Source organism: Drosophila willistoni (genome assembly GCF_018902025.1).
Source record: "Drosophila willistoni isolate 14030-0811.24 chromosome 2L unlocalized genomic scaffold, UCI_dwil_1.1 Seg168, whole genome shotgun sequence".
Taxonomy (NCBI): Eukaryota; Metazoa; Arthropoda; class Insecta; order Diptera; family Drosophilidae; genus Drosophila; species Drosophila willistoni.
The window spans coordinates 18,908,692-18,929,460 of NW_025814047.1; the positions used below are offsets into that span (position 1 = coordinate 18,908,692).

Here is a 20,769-nt window from a genome sequence, read left to right on the forward strand (position 1 = left end):
TAGGGATGTTGTTCAAATGATTAGGGTTTCAAGGAAAGTGTGTAGTAACGAAGGAACTAAATAAGAGATATTGTCATTAACCAGTTGAGAGATATTAGGTAAGTTAAAGTCGCCCAAAACTATAAGGAAATCAATATCTTCATGCCGAAAATAAAATGCTTGCAATGCAGTCAATTTGGGATCAAGTAATTTGCGTAAGGGCAAACCAATTAGCAACGAAGAATGATCGGAAATAAAACACACATTGAACTTAATTGTTACACATTAATTTGCAAACTTTTATTTATATATCAGTGTTTATTTATTATACCTATTGTGGTGCTTTATATTTCCCCATATTAAAAACAAAAAAAAATAAACGGAGCTTATGAACGAAATAATTGAAGCCCAAAAGTCTGGATATTTAAGCGGAGGACTAAAAAATACATAACTACATGCAACAAAACTTAAAACAATTTCAGAAATATTTAAAACGCGTTTTAAATAATACGAATATATATAACTGCTATTATGCTGAAAGCGAATGCATTTAAATGTTAAATGGAAAATAATAATAGTCGCTAATGACGGTGCTAATAATTTGTCTTTAGCTAAAAGTGGTAGCATGCTAAAAGCCGACACCTCGAGAAACAAAAACATTTCATTTGGCCACCATTTTAATAAACATAGTGCTGGCAATGTAATCAGCAAAACTGTTTTTTCATGTACCTAAACAAATTAAAAGAAAGTATAAAAATATAAAAAAAAAGAGTTTAGAAATACATACTTGATATGAGAATAAGAAGAAACTAGCAGCAGTATTAAATAGAGATAGTAAGAATCCAAGCTGGCTTCTTCGGTGAAGAACTGCCAAATTTGTAGGTAGCGAAGCAAAAAGTGTAGTACCCAAACAAATTAACGCCATATGATGATTTGAAAAATATTTTCTATAAAAGATGGTTAAGTTGATCAAGCGTTGTTGAAATCCGTAAATGCACCATACTTTAATTTAAAAATAATGTTCATTGAACACCAAAAGCTGGCAACTTTGTCTTCAAATACTCCCCGATTAACTGGAAAAAGGCGACTGATAACTTCCATGAAGTCTTTTAATGATCGTAGCCAAGGGTGCCAAAGAAGTCCAAATGTCGATAGAACAATTGTTGCAATTAGTATAAATTTAATTGCAAACGATAAAAAGCTGAAAATAAAATTTAAAACTGTTCTATTAAAAATTTTTTTTTTTTTAAACACATACATATACATAATTTATTTTAGCTAAGGAAGTTTTAGAAATTTCTTACCTTATAAGCTAAGTATTAAAAAAGATGGACGCTGTTATGATTGTATTTGTTTAAAATTTCTTGTTTTTACCAATAAGTTGTAGTAATTTCTCACGGTATAAGCTAAATAGTGAAAGATATTGACGATTTTATTATTCTATTTATTTCAAATTTCTTTTTTTTAACAATACACAAGACTCAATATTTAACCGATCTCTGTAGGAACAGTTCTTCAAATCGTGACCAAGTCGTTCCAGGAAGCAGATTTGCGACAACGATTGCGATGTTGTTCCAGATAACAATTAACTTAGGTGACAACTTCCTTCGAGTGATGCAGCGGAGGCGGCGCTAGTGGTTTTAGGATTAAAAATAGGTAGCTTCACCAAATTTTTGCCTTTTTGTTGTTGGTGCCGGTATCTGCACTTCATTTAATAATTGAATCATGCTTCTGTTTTCCGATTCCAATGGTGCTGTCAGAAAAGCTGACTGGTTTTCGCCAAACATAACTGCTTTTTGCCTATGTTTGTTTTTAAATGTATAATAAGCACTCTCTTTCTACCATTTCTACGTTTATTCACACGTTTCTCTATACTGACAATATTTCTTAACATAAACATAATGTTATTAACATCAACTACAAATTAGTTTTATCCTTTATCTTTATAAATCTCCGACGTATAAAATTCTGCGTTTGACTACCCCAAAACGCTGAAAGTACTAGGAAAAAACATACAATTTAAATGTGGGATTGAGAAGGGATAGGATGTGGGATGTGAAGCAGTAGTAGAATAGAACCGCAATATCTGAATCATTAATAGCTGTCTGGTCATTAAATCTGAAGGTGGAACGTAGTAAATTAGAGCGTCTTCAATGGTAGGGTGATAAGGATCTTCAGGCTGTGTTCGGGATACAGCACTAACAGTGGGATCAGAGACAAAAACAACATCAAGGATTTTTTTAGAAGGGTTAAGTAAAGAATTTAACTGATATAGCGGACATTCAAGTAGTCTATCAAGAAAAACATTTTGAAATGAAGGAATTAAGAAGGATAGATTATCATCAACAAGCCAAGAAATATTAGGCAAGTTAAAATCACCCAAAACTATAAGGAAATCACGATCTTGAGGACGATTAAAAATAGTTTGCAAAGCAACAGCATGGTCCATATAGGTCATGATATCAGAAGCTGGAGGAATATATGAACAAGAAATATATAAGCTAAAGTTGGAACATGTAACTTCGACGCAAATAAACTCTACACCAAGCATTCTGATCGTTTTGATGATCAGTATAGAGCAATATCTTGTTGGCTTTGCGATAGTCTTATTCACTTCTACGACAAATTTTCTGGTTTGTCTGTGTCTAAGCCTGAGCTTGGCTTAATGTGCTGGACTTGCCCATCTTGTGCCAGCCAGCAGCTTGATTTTAGCCCTATGTATAGGGATCTTCGTTTAAAGTTTCTTTCTTTAAACAAACTGGCCAAACAGCAGTCTAACGAGTGTGACTCTAGCGTACATTTATTGTCGCAATTCAAGTTTGTTCCACCTTCTGAGAAGTTTCCCAAGAAATGTACCCTTGAGTTGCCTCGTAAGCAGTCGCCAGCACTCTCCATTACATCGTCTCCCATTTTACTTTCGCCTACACCATCTTCTTGTCCCTCTTTATGTTCTTCTTTTTACCCATTACAAGCCCTGGTGTACCTCAATCTATCCCTCACGGGAACTCTGATCAATCACAGGATCATGCTGGCTCTCAATCACTTGCGGATCCCAATGCTTCTCCGCCTCCACTAACTGTAATGCCTCATCGCAAACAATTATTTATCTCTAGGCTTGCTCCAGATACTTCTGAGTCGTCTATGGTTGACACTAATTTCTGGCCAGAAGGCCTAGTTGTACACGAGTTTGCGCCCAATAGGCGCTCCCGTCCGTTGCCTGTCCACCTTCCTAATTTATCTTCTGCTTCAAAAAACTAATAACGTCTAGTCTTTGCATTCATTATCAAAATGTAAGAGGACTTCTTACCAAGCTCTCGAACCTGTTCTGTGATAGCCAAACCTTTTCGGCTGACATATTAGCTTTCTCTGAAACTTGGCTTAACTCCTCTGTTTTGGATAATGAAATTCTTTCTAATAACTTTATTTCTTATAGGCTTGATCGTGTTGGTCGTCGTGGCGGTGGAGTACTCATTGCTGTTAACTCGAATCTGTGTTCAAGTGTTGTGCCGATTGATCTGCCCTTAGACAACAAGCCATTAAAAAGCCAAAAGAAACACAAAGCAAAAAAAAAATAAATAAATTTGTATATATAAGAATATATAAAAAAATTTAAATACACAGCACAAAGATATTTATCGATAAAAAATCAATAATTACAATTAAACCAAAGAGACAGCTAGAGTGCACAGCACAAGAGAGGGTGCAAGAACAGTTATAAGCCGAGCTTTGAGAGGCGGCCTTACAAAAGTGATTACGCGGGAGAGAAGCTGAGCACAAGCACAAAGCAGAGAGAACAACAAAACCACTAGCACTGATGGTATGATGGGGGCGATGAGGGGAGCAACTGCAGAAGCAATGACGAGAGAGAAAAATAAAAAGAAAAAACATATTTAAATGCACCAAGCACTAATCACGAAACGGAAAAAACTGTTTAAACTACTTAATTTGGCGAATTATGGAAATAAAACACAAGGGTGTCAAGCAAACAACACCAGCTAAAGCGTAAACAATCTAAGCACAATTAAAAATTGAGAGAAAACAATAAATATTAATAAAAACTCAGGAGCTATGCAAAAACACGACCGTCACGTCAGAGAGCAGAAGCTTTTTTTTTGATGTTGAAGCAATGAGTACGAGTGAGAACATGCGAAAATGAGAGGACAGGCTTCGAATGTATTTGAATGTCAAAACGGTTGTTGTTGTTATTTTGCTCTGCAGAAAAACGACATTGAGCACAAAGCAAGGAGTAGAACTTGATGAAAACGCAATATTGGAAAACCTAAAGCATACAAAACAAGGAGTAGAACTTAAAGAAAACAAAAAAGAGCAAAACTTCGAAACTCCACACGAAATAAATACACGAAATACAATGTATGTTCTGTGATACCCGAGTAAATTGAATGTTTTCAGCATGTCTCATTCTCACTGAAAATAAAACTTATTTTCTCGAATACTAATATAGTTAAAGTTATTAAATTTGGTATGTCGACTTGCTTAATATGCCCGCAGATTATAATTATTTAAAAAATTTTGATACACCTACTCTATAATTTAAAAATAACCGATAGCCTCCCGCAATTTTTTGACCATCGTAATCGAATTCTGCAGATTTAATTAATCTTATTTATTTCGACCCAATTTGATTGAAATCGGCTTAAAAATTACAAAATATATGTATGAATGTGTTTTATTAGGCCGTCCATAACGGCTACGTTGGCCGTAAGTTGTATATATTGTACTATATTCTCTTATATATTTAGGCCTAATATCTACTGGCTACACCAAATCAGTTTCATAAAAAAAAAGTGCGTCTAACGGTTAGACACGATAGAAGTAAAACCTTCCGTAACACAAACTGAGAGAGAATGAGACGAAAGCAGCATTAGGAGCGGGATAATTATGGGTTCATTATAATATTGCTATAAAGGTCATGTTTTATTTTCTTCATTTTATTATTATTCATCCTCAATGTTTTCAATTTCAACAAATGATACGAGTGGCTTTTGATAGCTAAAATATGATACAAATGCTTTGGTTTCGATGTTGTCAACATATCTTTGAAATACCGCGTCAATTGTTGTTTTTGATCGTGTTGTTGATTCAGTGCGATTGTTACACATTTTTAAACTGAATGTTGTATTGAGAAAGTCAATTAAAGGAACCGCTGTGTCCAATGCAAAATTTACGTTAAAATCGCCACTTAAAATCATTGGAACTTTATCGTAATCTTTTCTAAGTATCTCTAGGTTTGTGTCTTAATATGATACTTCTGATGTATACTTTATTAAATTTTCATGAATGAATTCCGTGATGCTATTTATTGATTGATTCGGTGAAATATAAATTGCCACAATTAAAACTGTTTTTCCATTGCTCAATCTGGTTTCGCATGCACATATTTCTCCCACTTTAGAGAGCTGAACAGACAGTGATTCTAGTTGCTGTGCATTCATTCATTATATATTTTGTGATACATTTTTATTTACTTTTTACACCCTTGCAGAGGGTATTGTAAAATTGGTCAGATGTTCGTAACGCACAGAAGGAGGCGTTTACGACCTGACAAGCTGAGTTGATATAGCCATGTTCATCTGTCCGTCCGTCTGTGCGTATGCGTTTTACTCAGCCGTCTTAAGAGCTATCGGGATGAAATCTTTTTTTGGGGTTTTTTATTACCCGGGTAAGAAAAAGTATGAAAATATTTAGGATCGGACCACTATATCATATAGGTCTAGAAGAAAACATTTTGCGGACATGGCTATATCAAATCAACTGGCTATCAACTCAAAAATCGCATTTTAAAAATGTATGCTCTTTTTTATAATCCAGTCAACAGCAAACAACACCTTTCCATTATTAACTATTAATAATAAAGGGAAATTCAATTTTGTCATCCCACTTAAAATGATATTGGGCTTCGCTGCAGACAATGATAAACTCATGCTTAACTGCAAACTGGAAATGTTTAAATACAAAATAAAGGAAATGTGAGTTTCCAGTTAATTATTCACAAAATTTTCTGAATACTGAATCTAATGGCCTACTGACCCTTGCATTTCATAATTGGGACTGCTAAATAAATCCATCAATTATTGATGGATCGCAACATACTTAGAGCGTAACGCTGAAGTCTGATAGAGAGCGCCCACGGTTTCCATTATTCGCATCAACTTAAACAATAATAGCATCAAATTATTTATTTATTTACTTACCTCAACTAACAACAGCAGTCGACAAATAAGCTTAAGATAAAAAACAGATAAACATTAATTGAAGAAAGTAAGCTTAGCCTTATACACAACTAAACATCCCCGACCCGGTGTAGGTGTTTTATTTGCACAAGGTGCCAGCTATGCCCCGATTCACAGCCAATGTGGTCAGGGATGAGTTGCAAGCAATCCAAGTCCTGATCGGTGGTTTCGTTGTAGATGATTAAAAAGTATAGCGCGAAGAGAAGTGACAGAAAGATAAGGAGAAATTAGATGAGAAAGGTTGTTAAAAGATTGGCAAAGAACACGAAAAGGTTCGTGAAGAGAGTAGTTAGTCAGACATCTACTAAGGTGAATAGGAAAAAAGTTTCTGGTCCGACGTGAGGGAACACAAAAACGTAGCGTATCTAGTAAATTAGATGAAATGACTTCACCGTTGACTAGTTTATAGAGAAAGAGAATGCTAAATACAAGCCTACGGTTGTAAAGTGAAGATTAATAAGAAGAAGTCTGTCAGAATAAGAAGGTAGGCAAAGACTCGGGTCCCAATTAAGACCGCGTAACGCGAACTTAAGGAATTGCTTCTGAACCGATTCAATACTACGCTGGTGAACATCATATTGAGAGTTGAACTAACGAAGTATATAAAACCTTTGTTACGTAGGGGTAATCAAATTCTTTTACCCAACGTTTTATGAAGCCAAGAAGACTGCATGCTCTATTGACAACTGAATATACATATATGAAAATTAAATGAAAGTTTTGGGTCAAAGATAACGCCTAAGTCTTTGAATGATGGTACACAATCTAACAGAACAGACTTAATAGAGTAATGAGCTAGGAACGGAGACAAACGACTGAATGTCATAAAAGAGCACTTTGAGGCATTAAGGTGTAATTTATTAACGTGGCACCAATCACAAAACGCATCGAGATCTGATTGCAAGTACAGTTGGAAAGAACTATCATTATAGGAATAACAAATCTTGACGTCATCCGCAGACATGAGCACGCGGTAATGAACCAAAGCCAAGAACAACTAGTAGTCAAATCTAAAAGGTTGGTAAGCGACGGACGACATTTTATGAAGCCATGCTGACAAGGAGAAATAATGGATCTGGATAGGTGTTGAAGGGAAGACGTAATAATTTTCTCAAACAGCTTATGTATTGCGGAAAGTTTGGAATTCCACGGACTTCTTCCAAACATCAGGAAAGCTACAAGTCTTACTCGATATAAAGAATAACCGAGATAAAGGCTTAGATAGGGAAATCGAACACATTTTAAGGATGCAACTAGGTATATTATCAGGACCGGGAACGAAGGAAGACGTCATAGATGACAAGCTAGAGATAATACAGTCTTCAGTAATACTAGGAAAACACATACAATTTAAATGTGGGATTGAGAAGGGATAGGATGTGGGATGTGTAGAAGAATAAGTCAACTGAAAGAATTTAGCAAACAGATCTGCAATATCTGAATCATTAATAGCTCTCTGGTCATTAAGTCTGAAGGTGGAACGTAGTAAATTAGAGCGTCGTTTAGAATTAACAAAGTTTTAAAATCTTTTGGGGTACTTATAGATTCCCTACAGCGCACGATATAATTATTGTAGCATTGAGTAATTAAGAGACAAAATTGAGATTTCGCTACACAATAATTTGCATAGTCAAGTCGGGAACCAGTTTTTTTAAATCTTTTACGTGGTATGTTTAGCCGGCTCGAGGGCAATTTTTTGTTTAAATGAAAAAATGTTTGTACTTAGAACGGTTATATATTATCAATTACTTAAGTGTTCTTATGGACCTTAGGTGTTCTTATTCATCTTTTTTTACGTGGTATGTTTAGCCGGCTCGAGGCAATTTTTTGTTTAAATAAAAAAATGTTTGTACTTAGAACGGTTATATATTATCAATGACTTAGGTGTTCTTATGGACCATAAATTAACTTATAATCCTCATATTTCTGCTACAGTTAGTAAAGCTATGTATGTTCTTGGGTTTGTGAAACGATGGTCAAAAAGAGTTTGACGATCCGTACACAACCAAAATTCTGTGTACTTTATTAATCCGTCCTATCTTAGAGTACGGATCTTGCATATGGTCACCTCAATATGAGACGCACGAAAGTAAAATTGAATCTGTTCAAAAGCAATTTCTGCTTTTCGCTCTTCGCGGTCTAAATTGGGATCGCAATGTCAATTTGCCATCATACTCCAGTAGGCTTCTTTTAATCAATATTGCTTCTTTAATTAATCGTAGAGTAATGCTTGGTGCTATCTTTATTCATAAACTTTTAATAGGTGAAATAGACTCTCCTGAGCTATTGAACCAGTTAAACCTATCTGTACCCCGTAGACCTACTAGAAATTTTATTCCTCTATCCTTAAAACACTGTAGTTCTAACTATTCTTTGCATGAACCTTTTCGAGTCCTATGTTCTGATTACAATCTTCTGTATCCCGTAATCAGATCAGAAGCCTCTCCTTCTCTTGTGAAAACCTCTATTTTAGCACATTTAGCTCGTAATTAGCCGTAGTTAATCATATTTTTAATTGTTTGTCCGTTTCATTTGTATTTGTCCACGCGATCGTGCCGTCCGATATGCGGCTGCGCACCACGGTTGGTCGGGCGAAAGGTGGACAGGGCTCTGCTTGGGCTCGCGCGAAACAGGCTATGTCCTGGTGTCGTATGGGCCACTTGAACGTACTTCGCATTGTACACATCAACGTCCAGACAATATGAGAACAGAAAGTGAAAGCAAAAGATACACAAAGTAATTCGCCATTAAATGCAAGTTCAACCCCAATCCGTGCCAAAAGAATACATTTTTTTTTTTTATTTTATAATAATTTAATTTTTTCTTCTCTAATAAATAAACCAACTAAGGAACTGCTTTAGAAATAATAGACTTCCAGAAACGCAATACGCCGGAAAGTCAAAAATGCTATGTGAGTGTTCACGGCACCGTGTGAACAGCAGAGAGTGAGGGGTAGGGTTTTTTCCCAAAACGGAATGCGATCATACTGAGGAGAGTGACGAAGGGTTCTCCTGTAAATCGCCAAGGTTAATCGAGTACGAGATTTTCCACCGAATATCCGCAATTTTTTTCCACTGGCTATTAACATCCAGTTTACCTTTAATCGATCCTTTTCGTGTGTGAGATTGTTCAGTAAATAAAAATCATAGTTTTAAACGAAGTTCCCGCGCGTTTTTAATTATTTACCAGCTCACCGACCAGAAAAAATTGGTACCCGCCAACTATTTGTACTTTTATTTGGATATACATACATGTAAAAACATCTGTTTTTAACCTGCAAGTAAAAGTGTTTAAAAATTCGCGAATTTACAAAGTACCACATACCTTTACTTAAAGTGTAAAGCACACTCCACGGGCTGATCATTAGTCTATCGGCATAAATTATTTATGCCAAATAATTTGTACATCCATACATATGTATGTACATATGTAATAATTTTTGCCGCGGTAAGCACACTCATACGTTCATACATACATACAGTCACCAAAAAAAGTTTAAGTAAACGAAGGTTTTTTCGCAAAATTTGATGAAATAGTGGGATTATTTTCGTCATTTGTTTTGGTTTTTGGTGCATAAAAAGAAAAGAAAAAAAGGAAGACAGTTCTTTTTCACTCCCTTCGTCAATAAATAAGTGCTCTAAATATAAACTAATCACAATTTAATATTTTTAAAGGGTACTAATAGAAATAATATAAATTTAAGGGGGGTTTCTACCTTGTGTTATAAAAAAATTCGATTTTTTTTTTTGCATTTTCGGATTTTTTTTTTGCGTTTTCGGATAGATATATGTTTTAAGAATACTGTGTAAAAATTTTAAGTTCAAACCTGTCAAATTACGAAAGTTGTCCGCTGTTAAGTGGAGCGGTGTCAAGCGCTCTGTGCCGTAGCGCAAATTTTCAAACGCGTTTTTCTCAAAACTACATTTTTGGAGCTCATGGAAGTCCTACAGGGCGCAAATATTAACCAATCACTATGAAATTTTGTACACATGTTCTTTAGGATATTGTTCAGCGCTGGTAATAGAATTGGCGTAAAATATTAAAAATTGTTAATGTAAAAAATTAATTAGTAACGAAAAAAGGGAAAAAATCAAAATTTTCCAATAAAGCTCATAACTTTTTCATTTTTCATCCTTTTTTCCCAATTCTACTGGGTGCGTACGGTATTTGAGGACAAAGTGATAGTAAAAATAAAAAGCCTATATTTCGAACAAAATTTAATGAATCTTCACGAAATTTTTACACAATATTTATTGGTTATATATCTATAAATTTATTCAATAAAATTTCCATTGGCTGCTATAACCTTCTCGAACCGGGACCTAAAACGATTACAAGCCCGAATTAAATGATCCTTATTCATATTGACCATAACGGTATTAATTGCAGTCTTCAGAGAAGAAATAGTGTTATGAGGATGTTTATTGGTTTCACGCTCAACTAGGCCCCATACGTAATAATCCACGGGATTAAGGTCTGGGGAGCTAGGCGGCCATAAGTTCGGGGTTATGTGGTCATGGAAATTCTCAGCCATCCAATCTTGTGTTGCCATTGCATTGTGTGATGGAGCAGAGTCTTACTGAAAGATGTATGGACTATCCCCACAGACACTTTCAATCCAGGGTTTCACAACTGTCTCCAGGACCTCGATATAAGCAGCAGAAGACCGTCAGAAACATTAAGATCCTTTGCCAGGGCCCTTATTGACTTTGAAGGGTCCTCATCAATAATCGCTTGCACTTTTTGAACAAATTCTGCCGATCGGATGGTGTGAGAACGTTCCTCGTGCTTTTTGCGTTTTGAAGCAGGCTCTGCGTTGCCCCCTGATGCTTCCAACTCACAGCGCACCTTATAAACGAACGAACGGGCGCACTTCAGAAAATTCGATATTTCTAAATCGGTGTGATTTGCACATAATGCGACAATAACTGCATGTCTCTTCATTTGTTGAGTTAAGTTGTAGTCTTCCATGTCTTATTTAAGAAAAATTTATTGTAAAAAAAGTGATTTCTGAAAGATATAGTAACATATGTACATGTCCTCAAATACCGTACGCACCCTGTACTACCAGCGCTGCGGAAAAGTGTCTAGATTAATGGGGATTGCCATTGGAAAATTCCTTTTCCGCGCCTTTTCGGCCCAACAAGGTAGAAACCCCCCTTAAGCAGTTTACTTAAACTTGCTGACTGTAAATATGTCCTCCTCCTTTCCATCCATATGGGACGGCAAGTGCCACCATGATTTCAAAATCTTTGCAGGTGGGGAATTTCTCGGCTAAACATCACCCGAAAAATCAAAAAAAAAAATCTTGTTATTCAGGAAGGCTATGGCTATCCGCCCACGTAGGATTTTTTTTCCAAATTTTTTTGGCCAAATGGCAGCTGTTTGAACAAAAAACGCCCTTTTTTGGGGGTAATTTTTGGCTAAAAAAATTCATAACTTCCAAACAGGACCTTAAATGGACCCCAAAAAAATCCTACGTGGGCGGATACCCAACACTGTAAAGAATATGTGGTAAAAATTTAAGCCAAATCGGTCCAGTAGATTCGGAGATATTTGACACCCCGGTTCAAAAAAAGTAGTTTCGAGAAAAACGCAAAAGAAAAAAATGTACTGCGTCGGGGCCGACTCGGCCGCGCTCACTTCTAAACGCTGTAACTTCGGAACTAATTCGAATACCGATATGATGTAAAGTGTAAAAGATTCTTAAAACTATAGAGGATTTTTAGAGCCAAAAAATACAAAAAAATTTTTTTTATTTTTTTCAGGGGTGGCGTAACCCCTTAAGCAATTTAAAATTAATTTAATTCATCAGTGCTGACACTCAAGTCTCATCAGTGCTGACACTTGAGCCAAGTCATGACTTAGTCACGACAACCATGTTTTCCATCGTAATTTTCGTATTGTGCCAATATTTCAATCGGTCAGTATTTAATTCGCAAATATTTTCTCAAGAAAAATAAATATAATTGTATATATAGGGAATTAATATTTTGTCTTGTCTCGGTGCATTTTGATTTTTGCCTCACAGATCCATCAAATTGACCTAGTCCGTTTAATGAAAATTAATTCCGAGTTTTTTTTCTTCATTGAAAAGTTATCGTCACTCCCAATCCTACTGATCTCAATTTTTCCCATGTTTTTTAAATACTCTTAAAAATTTCAACATATTTCCACATTGTATAAATTTTAATATCCAAGTGATTATATATCCTTACAATTATTCACACAACTGCGAGGAAATTTATAAATCCTTCTGATTTCATTTATGCTATCTATGCTTATTCATTGTGTTCATTAAAAAGAGGAGATACTTTTCCTTCTCACTCCTCTCTCCCTAAATTATACAGTCCACTTACAGCTTCGTTTCGATCTCCTCTCTTGAGAATTCTAATTCCACGAAGTTATTTCTTCCCATTCAATTCGTAATAGCTCAGAGAACACTCTACGATGACTTTTTCCGAATTTGTTGCCGTGTGCGAGGCATTAACGGCGTTAGAGGCTCGCGAGGCCCAGGCTTTAGCCGACGATGTGTCACTCGTCTCCATTAAAATACACTTAGACCAGCTTAAGTCACTTTGGGCAAAAGTCAAAGCAGAGTTTTCACGATGCCATAAGACTTTAACGGCTCAAAAGAACGAAGATAGTCCGAAGCACATAGCTACAATTAAAGCTCACCCTTGACCAAGAGTCTGGCAAAGCATTGAAGAAACTGCAGACGTCAATTCAAGGTTGCTTAACCGGTCTTGAGCTTTCCGGAGCTCGTACAGACAATTGGGATATCCTTCTCATAGCAATCTGTATGAGCAAAATGCCCAAATCCACCCTTCTGTTGTGGGAACAGTCCGTTCCAAATAAGACCGCCGTCTCATCCTGGGGCGACCTGAATCGATTCCTAACTGATCGCCACCGTGTACTAGAGGCCACAGACGTCCTTCAACCAAGCTCTAGCGGCCAGACCTTTCCATCCGTAAGCCGAAAACCTACCTCAAGAGCTCAGGCCTTTTTCGCTCAAGTGCAAGAGAGCTCAGCACCTGATGCTTGTATAATTCCGAATTCTGCGTCCTCCGGTTCTTTCAGCAGCCCTCATGTAAACGTGGGAATTTACTTTGCCTCCACTCGCGACACTGGCCTTCTGGGTACGGCGAGGGTAACCATTCATCATCGTGGCAAGCAGTTTCAAATCCGCTCTTTGATTGATATGACGATCCACTGCGACAGTTCCAAGCAGTCGCTGTTGTGCTCATGAGAAATCCAATGGTTCCTGCAGGAGCACAGCAGGATGCCATCGATGTGGCAAGCAACACCTCACGCTCTTTCAAATCGACAGCTCAGTCACGTACATCCAATCCAAAAAGCAAATACCCGAAAGGCACCCGCCTTTCATTCGGACTTCCAACCAGAGGTCATCAGCCATCGTGCTGCCTTCTCCATCTGCATCCAAAGTTCCCCCTCCATCTCCACCAGTGTCGTAGAGATCCATAACGCTGCCATCCCCCATCCTTAGACATGTCCAGCGAGGCAATTGCAACTTGTTGCCAGGGGGCCGGTATGTTCACGCCACCGGGTGAACAGCAGAGAGTGAGGGGTAGGGTTTTTTCCCAAAACGGAATCCGGTCATACTGTACGAGTACGAGATTTTCCCCCGAATACCCGCACTTTTTTTCCCCTGGTTATTAACATCCAGTTTAACTTTAATCGAACCTTTTCGTGTGTGAGATTGTTCAGTAAATAACAATCATAGTTTTAGATCCTTCCGCCCCTCCACGTACAGTAAGTATACAGCTGTTAAATGAAAAGCACAAAATTTGAATTCGTGTTTATACTTGCAGACCTCTCAAGTGGCTGAAGACAACTGTAGCTCTCTTGTAGAGAACCACAACCAAAAACAGAAAATTGAAGCAGCAGCTGCCAAATTAACTTAAAAAATAAATAAAATGAATAAAATTGATTAAACTTCCACTTGAATTATTGCATATTTTTTATGTAAATTGAATTGTCCCTCTGACTCTAGGACAATCGTTCCGTGCACAAGACCATTGAGCGAGAATTGTCCTTCAAGTCGCCGGGACTAGAGGGACAAAGCGACAAAGCGGCGACACTATGCTTGATTGTCCCTGCGTTCGGAAAGACATTTGGACATTTTTCTTAGCGACTGAAGCAACAACTGTCGCTAGGTTGTCGTTCTGGTTTTGAAAGCTAGGACATGCAATGTTAAATGTCGCCGCAATTTTAATGGATGTGACGCTAGGTTGCCCCCGGCGACAATTGACATGTCGCGTAATACCCGGCGATTTTCCAGCGACCGGATGGTTTAAAAATTACATAATCTAAAATACTTCGATACGATTTGGATACGTCTAAATTTTTTATTAAAATATAGCCTTCCAATTCTCAAAAAATTTGGGGCCAATCGCATAGTGTTTAAATGGGCGCAGAACTCACCTAAAGTTTTCAGTGAGATGCTACCATATGAGCATACGTAGCACAATACAAATGTCATAGGAGTGAGCGAAATGGCATGCTAAATGTCAGTACATTGTGATGATCAAGTCAATGGCTTGTCCTATGACACCACGTCTGCAAGAACGGGCAATTAGTCAGAAACAGCACATCTATTGGAAAAAAAGTCTGGATGCAGTCCGATAATCCTAGCGTACCGCCACCATATGTAAAAAAGGAAGAAAATTGTTTGTGTTTTCTTAGTCAAAATGTACATTAAATCATGGCTTCAGTGTACAAACGCTATTAAAGCTCCTTTCCATAATCTGAACTTCGTAAAAAATTGTTAAAAATATACAAATACTGACGCGGGAACCTCGGCTATACTGTTGAAAAAATGAGCAATCATTTTGGTACCTTGCCGAAGATTTAATAGCTCTGCTTTGATTTTTCATATCTCTACTTCTATGAAAAAATTAGAATGTTTAGAAATCTTCAATCAAAGAAAACAACTAAAAAATAATAGACATTATTCTAATTTGGTGGACTTTCAAAAATACTCCTTGTCTGACTATACTTCATCAAAAACAAAGAATTTTTTTTTCATTTTATAGCATGCCATTTCGCTCACTCCTATGATATTTGTATGGTGCTATGTATGCTTATATGAGAGCATCACACCAAAAACTTTAGGTGAGTTCTGCGCCCATTAAACATTACACGAACGGCCCAGACTTTTCAGACTTTTTATAGACAAAGGGGAAAAATAAAATGGCCGGCACTTGGTGAGTTTCGACTTCCAATGTACATATATATGTCTCTCATATTCATGATGTATCTTTAGGCTTAAACTAGTGTTATCAAGGAGACTATTTTGAGAAACAAATTACAAATTTTTGTTGTTGTTTTCGATTTCCGAAATATATAAATATATGTATGTACAGTGATTCTTACTGAAAATCGTACACCAATTTTACAAACAAAACATTATTTCAATTTATTTACAATTTGCTTCATAACTTTTAAAGTAAACAGCAACTTGGCACAAAATATGCTTTAAAACAGAGGTGAAGTAAAAAAAAAAATTTTTTCTCAAAATGTGTCAATACCCCGAAATGTACGAAAACATGATGTCACTGAAAATCGAACAGCGGACTCTATTGATTCTTTTTTTGTTTTAACTTTTCGGCTTTTCCTAATATCTATTCTAAACTGAAAGACATTAGGTTTCCACCTCTTTTCCTTTCTTGGGTTCAAGTATATTTAGCAAATAGAAAATAGAGGGTACTTTTTAAGTCTTCTTTTCCAATTCCATTCTTGTGACATGTGGTGGTCATCATGGCCCTCTGCCTTTCACATTATTCATTAACGATCTTCCATCAGTCATTGTTCATTGGCGTGTGCTTATGTATGCTGCCGATGTCAAGCTTTGTCTTTCTTATAAAGATACAGATTCATTTAGTCGGCTACAAGCTGATCTTAAAAACTTTCAATTCTTGTGCCAGTTTAATCTATTAAATCTTAGCACTACCAAATGTAAGGTAATAACTTTCTTCCGGATGTCTTCTCAATTGGACACTTATTTTCTAAACAATAGTCCTTTAGAACGTTTAAATAATATTAATGACTTGGGCGTACTTTTTACATTTTGAAATTTGTTTCGCTGCAAACAAAACATTATTTCTTTTTTTACTACAATTTTTCGTCTTCTTCTTCCATCATTCCCTAAGCAAAGCACTGCACGAATACACATACAGTTCATGTAGCGTTGTGTTTGTGTGTGTATGCATGTGCTCTGTTGATTTGATGATGACGTAGTAGGCAGCGCTTGAGCCGATTTACATATATTGACCGTAACTTGTATTCTATTTATCCGATCAGATTCGAATTTTGGGATCTGAGTTTTTATATCCAATACTATCATAGTAGTGAATTTCATGGGGATACTCCAATTTTGATGAAAATGTTTTTTCTAGAGCTATATGATATAGTGGTCCGATCCTTAGAATTTTCATACTTTCTTTTCCTGGGATCTGAGTTTTTATATCCAATACTATCACAGTAGTAAATTTCATTGGGATACTCTAATTTTTATGAAAATGTTTTTTCTAGAGCTATATGATATAGTGGTCCGATCCTTAGAATTTTCATACTTTTTTTCCTGGGTTATAGGTAGCACAAATCCCAAGCTTCATCCCAATAGCTCTTAAGATGGCTGAGTAAAACGCATACACACAGACGGATGGACAGACGGACATGGCTATATTAACTCGGCTTCTCATGCTGATGAAGAATATATATACTTTATGGGGTCGGAAACGTATCCTTCCGTGCGTTACAACCATCTGACCAAGTTTATAAGGGCAAGGGTATAAAAATACTGACAATGACTTTCCGACCAACTGTGGAGCAAAGTTGTGCAGCTTTTATGGTTAAGGCCTATATGATAGCCCAAAAAACGAAGAATTTATTTTTATTGATATCACAATGTATTGAAGTGGTTCAGTGGTAGTGGTCATTTTTGGCATATTTAAATACCAATTTTTAGATATAGCAACATTTTTGACAAAAAGGATCTAAAATTTTATAATTTTAAAATTTTATAATTAAATTTTAAAAGTAAATTTAATTTACTTTTAACAAAAATGGCGACTGTACGATTTTCAGTGACAACCTTTTTTTCTTGAAGTCTTTTACTTCACCTGTCTTTTAAAGCATATTTTGTACAAAAATGTAGCTTACTTTAAAAGTTATGAAGCAAATTGTAAATTCACAATAGGTGTACGATTTTCAGTGACATTCACTGTACATAAATAGCAGCCGTCGGTAATGCCATTGTTGCAAATGCTTCCTACGCATACATGCATACATATACAGTCAAGGAATAAAGTCAAACTACACCTCCAATTTTGGCATCATTCGGGTTTTTGCTTTAAAAAATTAAAAATGTAATGTTGCATCCCAAAAGACACGTCAGCTGATCGTAACTAAAGCTGTAGCCCTGCGAAGTGTAACTTTGCGAAATTTATGTGAAGGCAACATAGCTCTCTATTCATTAAGGGACACTTTGCGATGTGATTCGTCCTTTTCTGCTTACTAGTTTTGTTTTTTGAAGGACTTTTTTAGGCATACTCCGAAACGGACATTAAGTTTCCTGTTTATAAAACTCTGAGCAATAAGGAAGACCTACAAAGAAGCAATTTGTTGAAAGAGTCTTAAAAAATACAAAAACTCATTGTTTTTTTACGTTATTAAGAGGAGGGATTTCGGTGTATGTAGACTTTTTTCCCATCACTTTTTCTGTTTTTTGCCAATAACTTTAATCGTTTACATTTTTTTTTAAATTTTTTTTTCGCATGGAGTTAACTTTCGGTCCTCTAAATTATGGCTTGTAGGTAAGTAGTTTTAATTGTTTAGACCAAAATGCCGAATTATGGCAAAATTGGAGGTGTATGTTGACTTTATTCCTTGACTGTATGTACAAACATATTTCATACATACATAGATATGTATGTACATACATACATACATATGTATGTACATTTGTACCTAATGTCAGAACATCATTGGCAACAAGTGAAAAGGTGTTTCTGATTCTGCTGGAATTATGATGATAGATCAAAGAAATTTTGAGTTTTCCCTTTTGGCATTGTAATAAAATATTTTAAAATTTTGAAAATATTTGAGTAAACATTAAATCAAATGCTGCTTGTTATAAACTTTAGGAATCTAATGATGTTAGTTACCTGCGTTGTGCCAGACAGGAGCCCAAAATAAACACAAAGAAAGGTAGGCTGTGATAAAGTTCCATTTGTTTGTAGTTTAAAGCTAGTGTAAAGAAAAAAGCCGTCAAAGAATACTTCTCTCGCAAAGCAGCAGCAATTGCTAAAGCAGCCATGCCAAGTGATATATTATTATACTGAAAATGGCCATTATCAATGAGAATTTGCCCTGGATATATCATCGTCAATGTAAATATGATTTGAGAAAGTTTACTTGTGTAAGAGCTGTCAATACAGATACACATAGATAAAATTGCTGGCAAGTAGATTAGAAAGTCTGCTGCGAGAACAGTTAAACGCATGAAGCTTTTGTGTTCTTTAGACTCAAAACCTCGGCTTGTGTGTAGCGCAATAAAACGTGGATCCAGCGATTGAGCTACTTTTCCCATTAAATAACTATGGTAGGCAGTTAAAGGAGGGTAATCAAGGCCCCAATAGAGTAGGTCATTGTGGGTGCCATTTCTGTACCATTGGTTAATATTCAAATGTATTGTAACCTCCTGCCAATGACGTTGCGCTTCATAATCGCCAAACATTGGTGGCACACCAAAACCAGAAAATGGATGCAACGAAATTATTGAACGTATCGCCATTCCAACGCACATAATAGCCAAAAGTTCAGCTTTGGTGTAACATCGCCAACTTGACATGGTATAACTTTTGAAAATTTTACAACGAAAAGATAGTAGAGCTAAAGAGTCCATCAATATGCGTATATTGTATATCGAATTTTTTGCTTTCATAAACTAGCGACCATTTTACTATCCCTACGGAAAAGAGAATGGATTGTATTAAACCCCATTACCACATTATCCATCTAGTCTGAACGGTTAGCAATAAAGCCCCATTGCCACAAAATTCATTCGAGTAACGAGGACCCAATGACGACCAACCACCATCTCTTTGCAGGATAATGCAATAGGTTTTGGCGTGCGAAATTTTAGGAGAACTCCTGAATTTAAACCTATTAATTTAATTATTCTGTAATGTTGACCATTATGTTAAATAAATAAACTATCGATAAATAGCTCAACTATCGATATATCGCAGGCTCAGAGAAAATTCAATCTGACATCACTATTTGCTTTCTTCTTGCCTTTCCCTTTACATTGTACTTTGAATTGCTCTCTCTCGTAGCACACAACTTTAAGAATTTACTGTACCAAGAGAACTCGAATGCAACGGTCGCAATCAAACGTATAAACTGTACGACGTCGTATAATATTTAGCATATAATATGTAGCATTGTGGAACAACATAGGCAAGGAAAGTTATGAGGCATCGAATCTACTAACGAGGAAACAATTTATTTGATTCCATTTTGTTACATTGGACATTCGAACACATTAACTTTGTCAACACAACCGCCTCAATCTTAAAATGTTAACCACCATCACTAGGGGTTCTTAGAGTTTTATATTTTCTATTTACTTTTATAACTTGTATTAGAGCTGTGGCCAATAGTGCTGGTTGAGTCATTACACAAGTAATAACTCTCTCCTGTTCTTCTTCAAAATGGAGTAGAGTATGGTGTCCTTTACTGCACAATGAACAGATAATTTCATTAGTGCATCCTTTATTGCTTGAATGTTTCAATCATCTTGTGCAAAGCTGCACTTTTTGGCAACTTTGCAAATCGGACAGTTATCTTCGAATATCGCATTTGAAACATTTTGTAGCTGGTTTTTCTCTTCTTTCCTCGTGGCACTTAGCGAAAAATATCTTTGCTCCAAGTACTCCATGACATTAGATAGCATTTGTAACTGCCTTGTTTTTCTAAGTTGAGAATCTATAATTGTAGAATCTCTCTGTCAAATTTCCTAAGTAAGAGTTGTGCGAACGTCAACTTCATCGACCAAATTTGTTTTAATTTCAATCAAGTACACTGACTCATTAAGTATGCCAATCACTCCCTTTACATTTTTTGCCGATTCATTGTTGATCATCAACAATCCGTTTTAATGGTTCGAAAAATAGTTTCCGATTATTCTCTTACCTCTTACTATCATTGTCAGCTAAACTTGATAATAGATTAGCCACCATGCTCCTTCATTTAACACTTAAAAACTGTTCACAAGATTTTGATTAATCTCGTATGAGACACTCTTGAATCACACTTCATTCGAATAAGCTACCCCGCATTGGTTGATGCTGGCTCTGAGCCGAGATATTCGGGCTCAAATACGAATGCAATTTTTTTATGATTTTTGTATGGAGAAAATTCAAATTTTAATGATAAGCGATTTTATCGAAAACAAGCATATTGCACTTCTTGATGCTGACATTGAGTAGAGCTATGCTTCAAAATGTAGGGA

General features: G+C 36.1%; 1 protein-coding gene across 2 annotated transcripts; it reads right to left on the minus strand.

Annotated features, from left to right (window-relative positions):
• Positions 1–250: 250 nt before the first annotated feature.
• LOC111519660 (probable dolichyl pyrophosphate Man9GlcNAc2 alpha-1,3-glucosyltransferase) lies at positions 251–19,220 on the minus strand. Of its 2 annotated transcripts, none has more exons than XM_023181468.2 (4): positions 18,419–19,220; positions 983–1,180; positions 767–926; positions 251–708 (listed from the first exon to the last, which is right to left on the minus strand). In XM_023181468.2, the coding sequence occupies exons 1-4, from the start codon at positions 19,195–19,197 to the stop codon at positions 298–300; spliced, it is 1,548 nt and encodes a 515-aa protein (XP_023037236.2). In that variant the 5' UTR covers positions 19,198–19,220; the 3' UTR covers positions 251–297. The 2 variants fall into 2 exon arrangements, with proteins under 2 accessions (XP_023037236.2, XP_046865519.1); XM_047009563.1 differs by having other exon boundaries at positions 635–692.
• Between the last annotated feature and the right edge of the window lie 1,549 nt (positions 19,221–20,769).